Source organism: Engraulis encrasicolus, chromosome 14, assembly GCF_034702125.1.
Source record: "Engraulis encrasicolus isolate BLACKSEA-1 chromosome 14, IST_EnEncr_1.0, whole genome shotgun sequence".
Classification (NCBI taxonomy): domain Eukaryota; kingdom Metazoa; phylum Chordata; class Actinopteri; order Clupeiformes; family Engraulidae; genus Engraulis; species Engraulis encrasicolus.
In genome coordinates this window covers 1835377-1847478 of record NC_085870.1, presented here as the reverse complement: position 1 = coordinate 1847478, position 12102 = coordinate 1835377, and the positions used below count along the sequence as shown (strand labels likewise).

The 12102-nt window shown below is 43.0% G+C and overlaps 1 protein-coding gene across 1 annotated transcript in view; it reads left to right on the top strand.

Annotated features, from left to right (window-relative positions):
* Positions 1-12102, top strand: part of camk1a (calcium/calmodulin-dependent protein kinase Ia) — a 91229-nt gene that overhangs the window by 38261 nt on the left and 40866 nt on the right. Inside the window, exons 3-5 of the mRNA XM_063214779.1 lie at positions 5036-5110; positions 7405-7543; positions 11223-11349. Of these exons, the coding sequence (XP_063070849.1) occupies positions 5036-5110; positions 7405-7543; positions 11223-11349 (341 nt within the window). The remainder of the gene's footprint in view (positions 1-5035; positions 5111-7404; positions 7544-11222; positions 11350-12102) is intronic.

Sequence of the window (12102 nt, the reverse complement as noted above, 5' to 3'; positions counted from 1 at the left end):
ACAGAGACACAGAGAGAGAGAGAGAGGGAGAGAGAGGGAGAGAGAGAGACAGAGAGAGAGAGAGAGAGAGAGGGAGAGCGAGGGAGAGAGAGAGACAGAGAGAGAGAGGGAGAGCAGAAACAGAGCGGGGGAGAGAGCGCTGAAGGAGAATGGAGACACTGAGGGAATTAGAGCGACAGCAACACACGACACGCTGACAGGGCCGGATTAAGATGACCTGGGGCCCCAAGGCGACAGGTTGCTGTAGGACCCTCCCCCAAAGGCAAGCTAGGAATTAGGATAACTTTTCACTTTTAGCCAATCAGGGGGCCCCTGGCAGGTGGGGGCCCCTAGGCTGCAGACATACAGTATCTAGCCTGTGCGTTAATCCGGCCCTGCACGCTGAATAAGATCAGATCAGATCAGTCTTCTGGAACATCTAAATGCTCTCCAGAAGAGAACGAGAAGGAATAGTGATGAGGATGAGGAGAGCATGGGTGCGTTCCAATATCCAACCTTGCCTCCTCCACTTGTGCCTGTGGCCTCGTACCAGGAAGTAATACGTCTTGATGACATCACTGACAACAGCATTATGCCGTGTCCAGACCAAGAGCGAACTACGCTGCCTGGTAGCGTGGGTAGCAGAAGAAGTTTCGCCTTGAATTCGCTGTATTCGCTCCAGGCGCAGCATTGACATGTTTGATTCAGCTAATCAAATAACGGCTCTGGCTTGACAGCCTGGGACATTCGGAGATATGAACGTTCCGATTGGTTTTCGCCGAACAGCGTCAGAGCGAATTCGCCTGCGATTAGATTTAGTTTAATCATCAAAATTCGCTCTGGTCGCGCAAGAAGCTTCGCTCCTGGCGCATTCGCTTTGGTAGCGCAGGTCGCGTGCCCTCCATAGAGAAATAATGACTTCCGTCGCTTCGTTCGCTCCTGGTCTGTACACGCCATTATATTTCAATATCTCGCAAAAGCTCAATTGCTAAGTCATTTTCTCATTTGCAAACTGGATGGTGAGTGAAGAATAGTCCCTCGAAAATTGTTGTGCTTAGGCTGACAGCTGGGAAACTTTATTGTTTTCTCCACGGAGGAGGTTGCCAGGAGGCGGGATGAGGCCACAAGCACAAGTGGAGGACGGGGGTGTGCATATTGGAATGCAACCATGTCTGTGTGTGTGTGTAAAACAGAGAGGGTGAGGGAGAGAAGGATAGAGCAATAGAGAGAAAGAGGGAGAAAGACATGTGAGAGAGAACAAAAGAGATAAAGAGGGAAGGACAAAAAGATGAAAGCGAGCTAGATAAGGTACCCAGACTCAGGCACATGGCTGGAATTACTAATGACTTTAGTAATCTAACCACAGATACATTATGAATATCCTGTACATTAATGTATGTTATGTACGTAATGTATGCATGAATATATGTATGCAACCACAGACATCTAGATCAGTGTTTCTCAACCTTTTTTTAGGCGAGGCACCCTTTCAATTCATGAAAAATTTCAAGGCACCCCAAACCAACAAGCTGTAAAATGCCATCGCATCCGATACCACACAAGCTTACATTTGGAGACGTCACACGACCTACGTTCGAAGTTGCAGCTGACTGGGGCGACCTATATTTACTTTATTTTATAATTGTGCGTAAATGGCAGATGAAAAATTCCACTGACTAACTAATTAATTCTTACCTTATCAATTTAAACAAACATGTATTACATTGCATAATTTATTTATCAGCCACGTTTCCGCGGCACCCCTGAGGGTGCCCCGGCACCCCTGTTGAGAAACACTGATCTAGATTGACATTTACAGTATGTATACTGTATATTAACATTTGCACTGTACTGTATGTATACTGTACATTAACGTCTGCACTGCACTGTATGTATCCATTCCCTTTGATCTGCTGGGGCCGCCACTAACTCTCCTCTCCCTCCTGTGCGCGCACACACACACACACACACACACACACACACACACACACACACACACACACACACACACACACACACACATACACACACACACACACATACACACACGCACACGCTCACACACACACACGCACACACACACGCACACGCACACACACACACACACACGCACACGCACACGCTCACACACACACACACGCACACACGCTCACACGCTCACACGCTCACACACACACACACACACACACACACACACACACACACACACACACACACACACACACACACACACACACACACACACACACACACACACACACGTGTCTTCTCTCTACACCATTTAATCTTACCTGACAGATAGCAATTTCCCTGACATGCTAATTGCGGAGGCCTAGCCGCCTCCCCCAGCCATGCTAGTCCAGAGAGAGCTACACCAGTAATTAATACAAATGATCTGCGCCACGCCACCCCCTCAATCAGCATCATGTACCGGTAGCTGCACTGCAGTGGTGTAGTCTACTTTTTTTGTGGTGGGTATACTGTATATTTGAGTAGTTTCCCCATTTACTTACTTTACTGCTGACAAATTTGCTCCAGATGGTCGCCCAATTCGCTGACTCTCCACGGAGAAATAATGACTATTGCCACTGTGGATAATTTGATGGCTTTTGGTCTGAATGGACATTCATTCTAAATCGACTGGCCCCGTGTCATTGTGCTGTATGGTAGTGCACAGATTTTTTTTTTTTAAGAAAGTGGCCGTGCCGTACATATAGGTGTAGTGTTTTTATTGCACACTTGCTATACTGTGCAATAAAAAAACACTAAATGCAAGGTGTGGCCTCTTTCTTGAAAAATTGAGTTGAGCATTTGAGCCAGCACCCTCACAATCAAAATATTTAGTGAAGCTCCAACCTGAAAAAAAAGTGCACAGGCAGGAAAATTCCATATTGTTGAGCCAGTACTATGGTGATACATATTTTTGGAAATGCTAAATCTTTCAGTAGATCATAGTACAGTAATACGTTTCTCTGTGCCATACATTGTCATTGTCATTGTCATTGAATCAATGCCATTTTGGAAAACAAAATAGTTTTCACAAACCGTATTTTCAAAATCATTTCAGTGGTTCGTCAGTTTAAAAAAAAAAAAAAAAAGATTGATAATCCCTGAAGAATAAAACTGCTTGCTGTTGGTGTAATTTGCACATGCTAGCGGGAGCACACGGCTGTCAGTCCTAGATCTGGACAATTATTTAGTCAATGGCTGGATGGATGGATGGATGGATAGATGAATAGATGGAAGAATGGATGGATAGAAGGATGTGATGGATGGATGGAAGAATGGATGGATAGAAGGATGTGATGGATGGATGGGGCTTAAGTTGATTACTGCGGACTAGTTTTGCAGTGTGGGCAGCATCCCTGTCGGACATAACCCAATCACAGCTCACTTTCCAGCACCATAAATGACATTTGCCTGCCCAATAGCACGTCTAGAAAAAAACATGGCACAGGCCCGTGTGTCTATGATAATTGAGTTAATCTCACAAAACGTTGTTAGTTCAGGTCACATTTCATACTAACAATATGGAAGTGTCCAAGAGGGGGAATTATTGACCGTGGTTACCGTTTATGGTAGAGATGCACAGGATCCAAGATCCGGTTCCAGATCCGGCAGGATAATAGGGTTTTTCACAGGATCCGGATCCGGCAGGATCTTAAGGCAAGGCAAGGCAAGGCAAGTTTATTTATATAGTGCATTTCATACACAGGTGCAACTCAATGTGCTTCACAAAGTTAACAAATGTAAATGAAAGGAAACATGGAAGAAAGAAGGAAATGAATGAATGAGTCAAAAAACATTTAAAACATTAAGATAAAACACAAGGTAAAAATAATAATAAAATAAAATAAAACAAATTAAATAAACATAAAAAAATAATAATAATAAATTAAAAAAAAAAGAATGATTAGTAATTTAAGCTAGGGGAAAGCATCTGAGAACAGCTTTGTCTTGAGTCTAGATTTAAAGCTATCAATAGTGGGTGCATTTTTTATGTCATCTGGAAGCTGGTTCCAAAGCTTTGAAGCATAGAAGCTAAAGGCTGCCTCTCCACACTTTGTTTTGACTTTTGGAATCACCAGCAAATTCTTCTCCGTTGACCTTAGTGACCTAGTTGGTGCATACAGCTGAAACATATCCAGTAGATATGTGGGTCCCATTCCATTTAGTGATTTAAACACAAGTAGCATAGCCTTAAAATCAATTCTGTAGCTTACTGGGAGCCAATGCAGCGATCTTAAAATTGGAGTAACCCTTGCAGCTGCGTTAAGCAGTGGATCCAGTATCCAGCAGCTAAAAATCAGGATCTGGTGCATCTCTAGGTTTTTCAGTCATTCTTTCACAACCCCAATTGCTGCATGCAGTGAAAGCCCTTTGGAAGCGGCCAGTGCAGGCAGTGTGGCAGTAAGCCAATGAGTCTAAAAAATTGTTTGAGCCAACGTAATAAAAAGGGCCCACTTGTGAAAGCGAAAGAAAGCCCATTGGGAAACTCCAACTCCCATTGTCATTGTGACACAGCACTCCACAGCACACAAGTGAACACTGCACACTGCACACAACGAAATTGCATTTTTATGCCTCACCCGTGCAAGGGGGGCAGCCCTCAGTGGCGCCCCATGGGGAGCAGTGCGGTGGGACGGTACCATGCTCAGGGTACCTCAGTCATGGAGGAGGATGGGGGAGAGCACTGGTTGATTACTCCCCCCACCAACCTGGCGGGTCGGGAGTCGAACCGGCAACCTCTGTGATGCAAGTCTGACGCCCTAACCGCTCACCCATGACTGCCCTTGTGCGAGTAGGCTATGTGTTTCAACCCTTTCGTAGGATCCGGTTCCGGATCCAGCAGGATCTTAAGCAGTGGATCCGGTATCCGGCAGGATCCTAAAAATCAGGATCCGGTGCATCTCTAGTTTATGGTGATGCCGTATAGCCCACAGTGTTTGGGAAAGCCCTGGTGTTATTCACACTGGTCATGCTAAACCTTTTCTGACGGTATTCATTTCATGAAGTGAAGCAGCCTAAAAATGTCTCCTTTTGGTTTGTTTTACAGAATAAAGCACACCAATATTGTGACACTGGAAGACATCTTCGAGAGCCAATCACACCTTTACCTGGTGATGGAACTGTAAGTACCAACCTCACCTCAAAGACTATTCTATGGATGTGTTGATTAGAAACTCACAATGAGTGCGTATACATGCAGTTCAGTATCCCGAATATGATCAGGATATTAAGTATCCCGAATTTGCGTTTGAGCATATAAACTTTAGTATCCCGGATAAGGCCTTATTCGGGATACTGAGAAATCGGGATATGCCAGGTGGAGTATTCCAACAGAAGCCGGGATACTGCCGCATGTAAACACCTTATCCCGGATACAGGGGCTTCCCATGGAACGCTGTCTCTGGTATCCAGGCTACACGCATTTGAAGAATTCTATAACGGCCAAGAACGTTGACTGGGATATTACGCTCTGTGCTCACATAAACACCTTATCCCGAATATGATCATAACCGGGATAAGCCTCATATTCGGGATACTGAACTGCATGTATACGCACTCAATGTGTTGATTAGAACAGAGGTTCCCCGAGTGGGGTCCGGGGGTTCTTGAAAAACATTTGTTCCAAATTGCAAAACATGAAAATGCTACAACACCAACGTACTACTATACTGTGAGGGACGCCGTAAGCTCACGGTAACTCTGAACAAAAACAAACTGTTCTCATACTGTACACCCGACTTTTTCATTAAAATGACTTGTAACACTTTAGAATAACTACCTATTTATAAGCACTTTATATATAATTAACTAAATATCAACAAAATGTTTACAAATGTTTATTAATGGCCAAAAAAACCCCTATGCTAACAGCAGACACCGCACAGTCACATCGGCCCTTGAAGTGTCTCCTCCAAAGACCAGAATTCATGAAACCACATAAAACTCACACAGTAGAAGTTGATTCCCACTCCACTGTGTCATAGTTTGGTTCTTACCCATTTACAAACATTTGTAAATGCTTGGTTAAATGTTAATTATTATTAAATGCTAATAAAGTGTTTATAAAACTTTTTTGAGTAGTTATTCTAAAGTGTTACCCAAGTCGGAAACAAAAGAAACCGTAAGATTTGATGTAACTTTAAAGGGACACTGTGTGAGATTTTTAGTTGTTTATTTGCAGAATTCATGCTGCCCATTCACTAATGTTACTTTTGTCATGAATACTTACCACCAGCATCAAATTCTAAGTATTCATTATGATTGGAAAAATTGCACTTTTCATACATGAAAAAGGGGGTCTTCTCCATGGTCCGCCATTTTGAAATTCTCAATGTAGCCATTTTTAGCTGCAAAAATGACTGTACTTGGACCAGGGCGTCGAACCGGTTCAAGGAACGAAAACGAAAACCAGAAACTTTTTGTATTTTACAGGGAACAGAAACGAAACCGGAAACGTTATTATTTTTTATGTTCTGGAACGGGAACACTTATTTAAAAATAATGGTAACCGGTTAATACCGGTTAATACCGTTCCTCAAACAAACAAACAAAGTCATTATTTGCCTGCGCACGTTACTATGGCGGCTGAGGTTCACGTCCTGTGTGACAGACATTCTCTGACTGAATGGAGAGAGAGCTGTAGATTACAAAGTCTTCACTCCACATCTTAAATAAGAGAAACCACTGTCATACAAAAGGACAGAGTTTGCATTGCATTATTGTAAGACATTGCAGGGAAGTGCGTGCAAAGCGCACCGACAATGTTCAGCGTCATTGGGCTTCCATGGCCGCTTCAAATATGCACAAACTCACAATGTCCATCATAGTGCTCCCCGTTACCCAAGTCAGCGTGGAGCGCACATTTTCATCATTGAGGTTTATTCTCTGCTTCTCCGCTTAGGTTGTCCCTGAATGAACAAAATTCTGGAGGATATTCTTTTCATCCGCTTGAATAAACAGTTTTGAATGTAGGCTGACTCATTTGCACTTCCGTCTTTCTTTTTTAACGTCAGTTAGGCCTATGGGGAATAATCAGCTGACCGGAACGAAATTAACCGTTCCGGGAACAATAATTTTTGGTTCTAACCGGTTCGGGAACGTCAATATATTGGTGGAACTCAGAACCGGAAACGTTATAATTCCGTTTCTGTTCGGAACGGAACGTTTGGAAAAAAATAACGGTTCAAAGCCCTGACTTGGACCATACTAGAAAATATTTGTTTATTAGGCCTACTTAGTAAACTTTCATGTAAAGATCAAATTTGGCAACAGGCAGCCCAGTTCCAATGAGCAGCATAGTTGCAGTACCTTTTTTGACCATTTCCTACACAGTGTCCCTTTAAGCCATAATAATGAACGTCATATATCTAGTGCTTCTTCTTACTACTCCTCCTGTGTCCCTGCTGCATGTTTCAGAGTGTCAGGGGGCGAGCTGTTTGATAGGATCGTGGAGAAGGGTTTCTACACAGAGCGGGACGCCAGCAAGCTCATCTGCCAGATCCTGGACGCTGTCAAGTACCTACATGACATGAACGTCGTACACAGAGACCTGAAGGTACAGCAGCACAGTAACAGTACAGTGCAGTCAATTTATACACAAATGTACAATACCATCACATATATTGTATACCGCCAGTGGCTCAAATTATACTGGGGTATAGGGTACATTTTTGGCCACACCGTCCACCCCTAAGTACAGTACAGTACAGTACAGTACAGTACAGTATAGTACAGTACAGTACAGTATAGTACAGGAGGCTGCTGCGGTGTGCCGTGCTTTTACCTCGTGGTTTTTTCTTTTCTACTTTGAACCCAGATGTGTCTTTCTTTTTCCAGAAGCGTAAATATTGTATGACTCATGTGAATTCGTGACTCACTATGTTCCTTTCACGTCAGTGATCGGCCACTCGAGTGTAGTGAGTGTGCTTATGGTATGTTATGATGAGAGACACGGACATGCTGTACTGCAGTGGTTCCCAAACTGGGGGCCGGGACCCCTAGGGGTCGGGGGTCGCGGACATACTGAAGGGGGTTGCAGACATAATGGACTTAAAAATAAATAAAAAAAAATAAGGGAAACATATAGGTTAATAGTTAACAACATAACTCCCGAAATGAGTTAGTAACAACACTGAATTTATAAGACATGTTATATATAATACATGTCCTGTGAATTATCTGAGGCATTTGGAAAATGGGGGTGTCAGGGTTGGGGGTTGGGTTGCGACAGTGGTCCCGGCATGGGTCCCGGTTTGGGGACCACACGGTACTGAGTTCAGATGCAAAACCCCCTAAGTGCCTTTTCAGAAAATAATCTTAATTTATTGTTATTTAATACAAAACTATCAAAATTGCAATATGTTTTAGTTTATTTATGTAATATAACTATTTATATGTATTATTAAGTACATGAATGTAAACCAAACCAACAACGGGGTTCTCTAAAAATATAGAAGTGCAGGTCTTCAGAAAATGGATTTAGGGGGGTTTGCATCTGAACTCTTCGATATACAGTTGAATGGAGAAAAGGGTACTTAGAGAAAAGGATACTTCGGTAACGCTTTACGGTTCCTTTCTTGTTCCTTTTCCTTCAGTACATATACTTTGCCAAAGGGACAGGCTCATGGCATAACTCAGTGTTTCTCAAAGGGGGGGGGCAAGCCCCGCTGGGGGGGCACGTGACATCTGATTTTGGGTTTTTTTTCCCCAAAGGAAATTATTTCCTGTCTCTCCAATAATAAATCAAGTAGGTAGCAGGCTTCACTCAGGTTTCTTGATAACTTTTAAGGGTGCTGTCCCAAATGAATACTTAGAATCAAAGAAAAGGGGGGCGCACCTTGCATCAATTTTTTTCTTTATTTTTGTGCACAGACGCGTTTCGGCGTGTGCCTTCCTCAGAGTGCACACTGAGGAAGGCACACGCCGAAATGCGTCTGTGCACAAAAATAAAGAAAACAATTGATGCAAGGCCCCTTTTCTTTGATTCTGTCTCTCCAATAAGCAATACATTTAAGCCCTCACCAACATTGTATTAGAAATTGTCATGAATTTCAATAGCATAGGAAATGAACACACGTCCCTCCCTCTTTGTTTTATCTAAGGTTAGATAAAATATCTGATTCTGCGCAGTGCAGCGAACGTAAAATCAGTCTGCGCGAGTACTACTGTTGCTTGGGGAGGGGGGGGTCGGAAGCATCCAGATCCTCCGAAGGGGGGAATGATGGGAAAAGTTTGAGAACCACTGTCATAACTGTTTACAATGTGGAATGCTCTGTTAGGAAACTAAACCTACAGGGATGTTTAAACGAATGGGAGGGTCTGAAAATGTTGCTACTGTGTGTCATATCTAGAACGCATTGCTTTAAGCCAGGCAGGCATTTCAAACAAACATACCTCTTGTAATCATTGGCCAATGTTTAAAGCTCGTGTAAGGGGGCCCCTCTGTCTTGGAGTTGAGTGGTAGCTGGATTGAGTTCCTTACCATCCATGGCCTTGAGCAAGGCACCTAACCCCACATACAGCTCAAGTGACTATGACCAATATCTAAAATGAAGTCGTCTTGGATGTTGTTGAGGACGTGCTTAATTGTTTTTAAAAATGGTCTTCGGTTGTGAGCTACTGGATCAGTGCATACGTTGTAAAAAAAATAAAAAAATAAAAAAAAAAGCTGCAATCTTGCATTTCTTTTTTATTTAGTGGGTTACCAAGACGTTTTGGCCTCAGCCATCTTCAGAGGATGTAGACAGGATGTTTGTTTTGGTCTAAGCCATCTTCAGAGGATGTAGACTGGGTGTTTGTTTGTTTTTAAACCAGCCATGACATCAGCTTATTTGCTTTGGATAAAAGTGCTATCTACAGTAATGTCATGGTGTCTATATAGACCTGCCATGAGTGAGTTGCAGTAGTCAACGCGGGACAGGACCGTGGCCTGGACCAGTCGTTGTGTACAATATTGTGTCAGCACAGGTCTGATATTCCGTACGTTGGACATCTGGAATCGACAGGTCCGGGCGACTGAGTTGATGTAGGTGGAGCATGACAGCTCATCATCAATCATGACGCCAAGGTTTTTGGCGACTTTGTTTGGGGTCACGATGGTGGAGCCTATCTTGAGGTTGATGTTGTGACTGAGCGACTCTTTAGCTGGGATCACCAGGAGCTCGGTCTTGGCCAGGTTCAGCTGTGGGTGGTGGTCCTTCATCCATGTTGCCTCACCGATTTGTCAACCCATGTCACTCCTCTATTTATTGAGTTGCACTGGTTACCGATCGCCGCCCGGATCAAGCACAAGGCATTGACCCTTGCCTACAAAACCATCACAGGAATGGCCCCAGCTTATCTGAAGGACCTACTAACTACCTTATGTTACTGGAAGAGAACTGCGCTCATCCAGCACAAGCCATCTGGTTCTGCCATCCAGTCGCTCTAGGTACTCCCAGTCAATATTGTTCTCCGTTGTGGTACCCAAGTGGTGGAACGGTCTCCCAGAGGCAGCAAGACTAAGCACATCTCTTGCAGCCTTCAAGAAACAACTAAAGACCTTCCTCTTTCGAGAGAATCTACTAGACTAATGCTTGAGCTGGCCTTCCCCCAGGGCAGACTCCTGACATGATGTTTAGTTTAGTTTAGTTTGTGTGTGTGTGTGTTTGTGCGTGTGTGTACTCGTTATTTACTCTTTAAATAAAAAAACAACAACAACTAACCCCTCTTTGCAACTGCACTTGTTGTTCTGTATATCTCCTGTGCACTTTGTATTTGCTTGTGATGTTGGCTTGACTATGTCCTCTTTTGAAAGTCGCTTTGGTTATAAAGCGTCTGCCAAATGCAATGTAATGTAATGTAATAATATATACTGATGTGCAGTGCTGTGTTAAGTCAATGTGGTAACACTATTATTATAATGCATAGCAGGCATTATAAAGACTTAGTAAATAGTTAACTAATGATTAGCAAAACATTAACAAGTGGTTTTGAAATATATATATTTACCAAGTTTTATAAAAATAATATGTTCACGATTTTACAAATCTTGTATTTTTTTAATCAATTTACAAAACAAATGTAAAAGTTTGATATATAGAATATCAACACAACATTTCCCACACATTTACAAAAAAAGTTAATGTTTTGTTTATCATTAGTTCATTATTTACAGTTACGTCTTTACAATGCATTTTATGCATCCATTATTATGAAGTATTACTACTGACTGGCCTGTTATGTTTCCTCTGCAGCCAGAGAACCTGCTGTACTACAGTATGGAGGAAGACTCCAAGATCATGATCAGTGACTTCGGCCTGTCCAAGATCGAGGACTCTGGCAGTGTCATGTCCACGGCCTGCGGCACGCCTGGATATGTGGGTAAGTGTTGTCATCAGGGAAACCAGCAGGGGGCGCAATGGGGTGTGAGTGAGACAGACTTCCTGTGAGACAGACGGCCTACAATTGTTGTGTCCTCATTACATGGTACTATGCAGGGCATGAAATTAACTTTTTTCATCATCCGTCAAAATGTCTATTGGATGCTAATGTTACTAGGGTTAGGGTGGCCCCTTCAGCCCAGCGGCGTGGAACAGGGGGGGAAAACCCTGACTCATTCTTAGAGCCCAGACCACTTGGGGGGCCCACCGGGGGCCCTCCCATGGAAAATATTTTTCTTCTTTCATTTTTTTAAACATTATTTTAAAAATAATGTCAATACATGTTGGTAATTTATGTAATTCCAAGGTTCTCTGGAAATACATCTGTTGAATTGGATATACTAGCCTGCAAATCGGCTATATTCTATATCAGACACCCCCATTATCACGCATTGGTTTAGTCCGCCCTCTCGCGGACTTTTGATTGTACAATATGCGGAATCAACACTCACTCACGTCATTATTATTAGGCATTAAACGCAGCAGCCGGTTAGCAATGAAAGACTTCTAAAACACCAGGCTTTCACAAAAAGAATAGAAAGGCAAGAGAGACAGGGGAAACAAAATGAAGGAAAGCAACTGCAGCTGATTTCTTGCAAGAAAGGTGAGCCCAAATGTCAAAATTACAGCCTACAAAGTAGGATACCTAACTAGCCTATCCCATTCCCATTCCGTGTGGCCTTCTGTGATAGCC